The following is a 2,826-nucleotide window of genomic DNA, read 5'->3' on the forward strand; positions in this document are numbered from 1 at the left end:
AGACGTAAACAGAGTATCTCTATAATTCACGCATGGAAGAGGAACGTAACATCTGTAAAAGAAACGATATTTTTATTAATTTAATTATATTTTTACGTGAGAAAAAGCTATTTTAATTATTAATTATAATTAATTTTCATACTATAAAAAACTTTTTTATTATACCGTAGGTGGTTTGTATATGTTATAGGTTATCGAGTTTAACAAATATATCAAAGGAAAGTATCGTCATTTAAGAAAAATCACGATTAGATCGTTAGAAAAATAGGATTTATGATGATCATGAATAATACATTTTTTCTATTTTCTCATCATTTCTACATTTCCAATGATTTTCCATTACTCATCCAAGAATATTGTGATCAGGAATCTTCTTTTCCTGTTCCTTTTCATATCTCAAATATTAATAAATTCTTTGTGCATACGAAGAAAGAAGAAGAAAAATTAACGAAAAATATTCGCCACTCTAATGGTTTGACTTCACCTCACTAAATCTGCGTTTTGTACGCAAATTTTTTGTCAAAAAACAATTTTAACAACAATAGCAACAACAACAAAAATAATGGTGAAAGTTGTCCTATGTCAAGTATATTGTCCACCATTTTGTAATTTTGTTCGTCTCTCAAATTCAAAAGAAAAAAAAAATGAAAAAAAAAATTCTTTTCTCTGCATGATTCTTGTAATAATTGCATGTTTAATAAAAAATATTTTATTCCGATTTTAGTTTGCTTTTAGTATATTATTTGTCATCACTATAAATAAACAAATTAATTAATTAAAAATTCTTAATTTAAAATTAGTTTTTTGATTCTCCACTAGATGGCGGGTATATCTATTAAAGTTCTAGAGAAAAGTTTTTCTAGAACAATCATGAAATGTATTACAACTTTTTTGCTGTTTATTACTTTTTTCTTTATAACAATTTATAAGTAAATAAATAAATAATTTATTTAATAATTTATGAAATTTTAAAAGAAATTTTAAACAGAATTTTTAATTAAAAAAAAAAACTTCNCCAATGGCACATAAAAGCTAGAAAAGGTAGCGAATATCTGATAGGCAACATCTTGACTCACAAGACACCTTTTTTCTTCTTCTAGTCGCTTGGCAAAATCGGGATCTTTCCAACCGAATATAGGCGCTAGAGATACCACAAACGATACTATCCAAACTAAAAGGATCATTATGTAAATGTGTTTAGCATTTCTTTGACGAGCGTAATCGACGTTAGTTACTGCCCAAAATCTGTCAACTGCTATGGCTAAGAGGTGTAAGATAGATGCTGTACAACAGAGAACGTCACATGCAGTCCACACGTCACATAACTCGGGTCCCATTATCCATTCTTGATTCACTTCGTTTACAGCACCGAGTGGCATAACCAAACATGCTACCATCAGATCTGCAACACCTAAGGATAGGACTAAATAATTACCAACACTCTGTAGATTCTTCTCGATAAATATTGCAGCTATGACAAATAAATTTCCAACTACAGTAGCTAATATTATGATACCCAATAATACAGACATCACAACCATTCCTATAATATCGATTTTTATAGGATCTTCAACTGTAAAGTTGTAAAAATCGAAAGTCATATTTGACTGCATTTTTATTTATAATTTATATAACTTTTCGAAGTAAAATTTTATTAATTAATTTGATTTTTATATTTAAATTTCTTCATAATATCCAACAATCGACGATTTTTGTGACAATGAGAGATGCGTGTTGCAAATAGTTTTCATCACTTCTCTACTTAATTTTTTCATAACAATTTGATAAATAATTATTTTTCTCAAAAAGTTACTGAATAACTTTATACACTTTTATGCATAAACATATTTTAAACTAGACGTAAACAGAGTATCTCTATAATTCACGCATGGAAGAGGAACGTAACATCTGTAAAAGAAACGATATTTTTATTAATTTAATTATATTTTTAAGTGAGAAAAAGCTATTTTAATTATTAATTATAATTAATTTTCATACTATAACAGTAAATTTCATAAAAAGTTTGATTATAGATATCATTTACAGAGTCTAATTAGATTCAATAAATTTTCAAGTATATAAAATTAAAGAACTCCTCAACTAGAAGTGGAATAATCGAATTATCTTAATTATTTCACGAGATTGAACTCATTTATGTAAAACTTTGCCACATGAATAATTTATTAACGTATAAATATTTTGAACTAAATATTAATTATTATTATTAACTTCGTTACAATGATATCTTATAATTTAATATATGACTAACTACCTGATCAAAGTTTGATTATGAATAATGAATTTTATATAAAAATTAATTAAATAAATATTTGTATAAAGTTATATATATATATATTTCCCCCTATACCGTTTCATAAATGTTATGGGGTCAATCGCATTTTATAAAACGTTATCGAAGCTTATAAAAACTCTTAAAGAAAGAAACAAAGAGATGCACTTCAAAGTTTCTTCATCCAGGTATTCCCTTGCAAAATCCCGTAACCATAGAAACAACTTCTTTGCCTAGCTATCTGATGTTAACATTATGACTTGTCTATCATATTTTCATGGTAATTCGTGTGTATTTATACAACGAACATAGCTAGAAGTAGAATAAATGTTTGGAAACAGATGTCGAAAGGTTTATACTTGGTTTATCTTCTAAAGTAGGTTATGACTAGAAAAGTAAAGAGCTTATTCCTTTACTTTGAATCCTTTTGAACAATACAGAACATTTACTCAAGCAGAAAAAGATGCAAGAAGTCTTACAAATATGATGTCAGCACTTAAATGGCTTTCAAATATTGATTTTTTTGACATTTAAAC

At 26.8% G+C, this 2,826-nt stretch overlaps 1 protein-coding gene across 1 annotated transcript; it reads right to left on the reverse strand.

Moving 5' to 3' along the window:
• Positions 1 to 1,011: 1,011 nt before the first annotated feature.
• On the reverse strand, positions 1,012 to 1,865 carry LOC111617505 (5-hydroxytryptamine receptor-like; the record flags this gene model as incomplete). Its single annotated transcript, XM_023358786.1, has 1 exon — positions 1,012 to 1,865. A coding segment is annotated over exon 1 (602 nt), but the record flags the coding sequence as incomplete, so codon positions are not given.
• Positions 1,866 to 2,826: the final 961 nt, after the last annotated feature.

Source organism: Centruroides sculpturatus, unplaced genomic scaffold (assembly GCF_000671375.1).
Source record: "Centruroides sculpturatus isolate CEXI.00-Female unplaced genomic scaffold, Cexi_2.0 scaffold6588, whole genome shotgun sequence".
Taxonomy (NCBI): Eukaryota; Metazoa; Arthropoda; class Arachnida; order Scorpiones; family Buthidae; genus Centruroides; species Centruroides sculpturatus.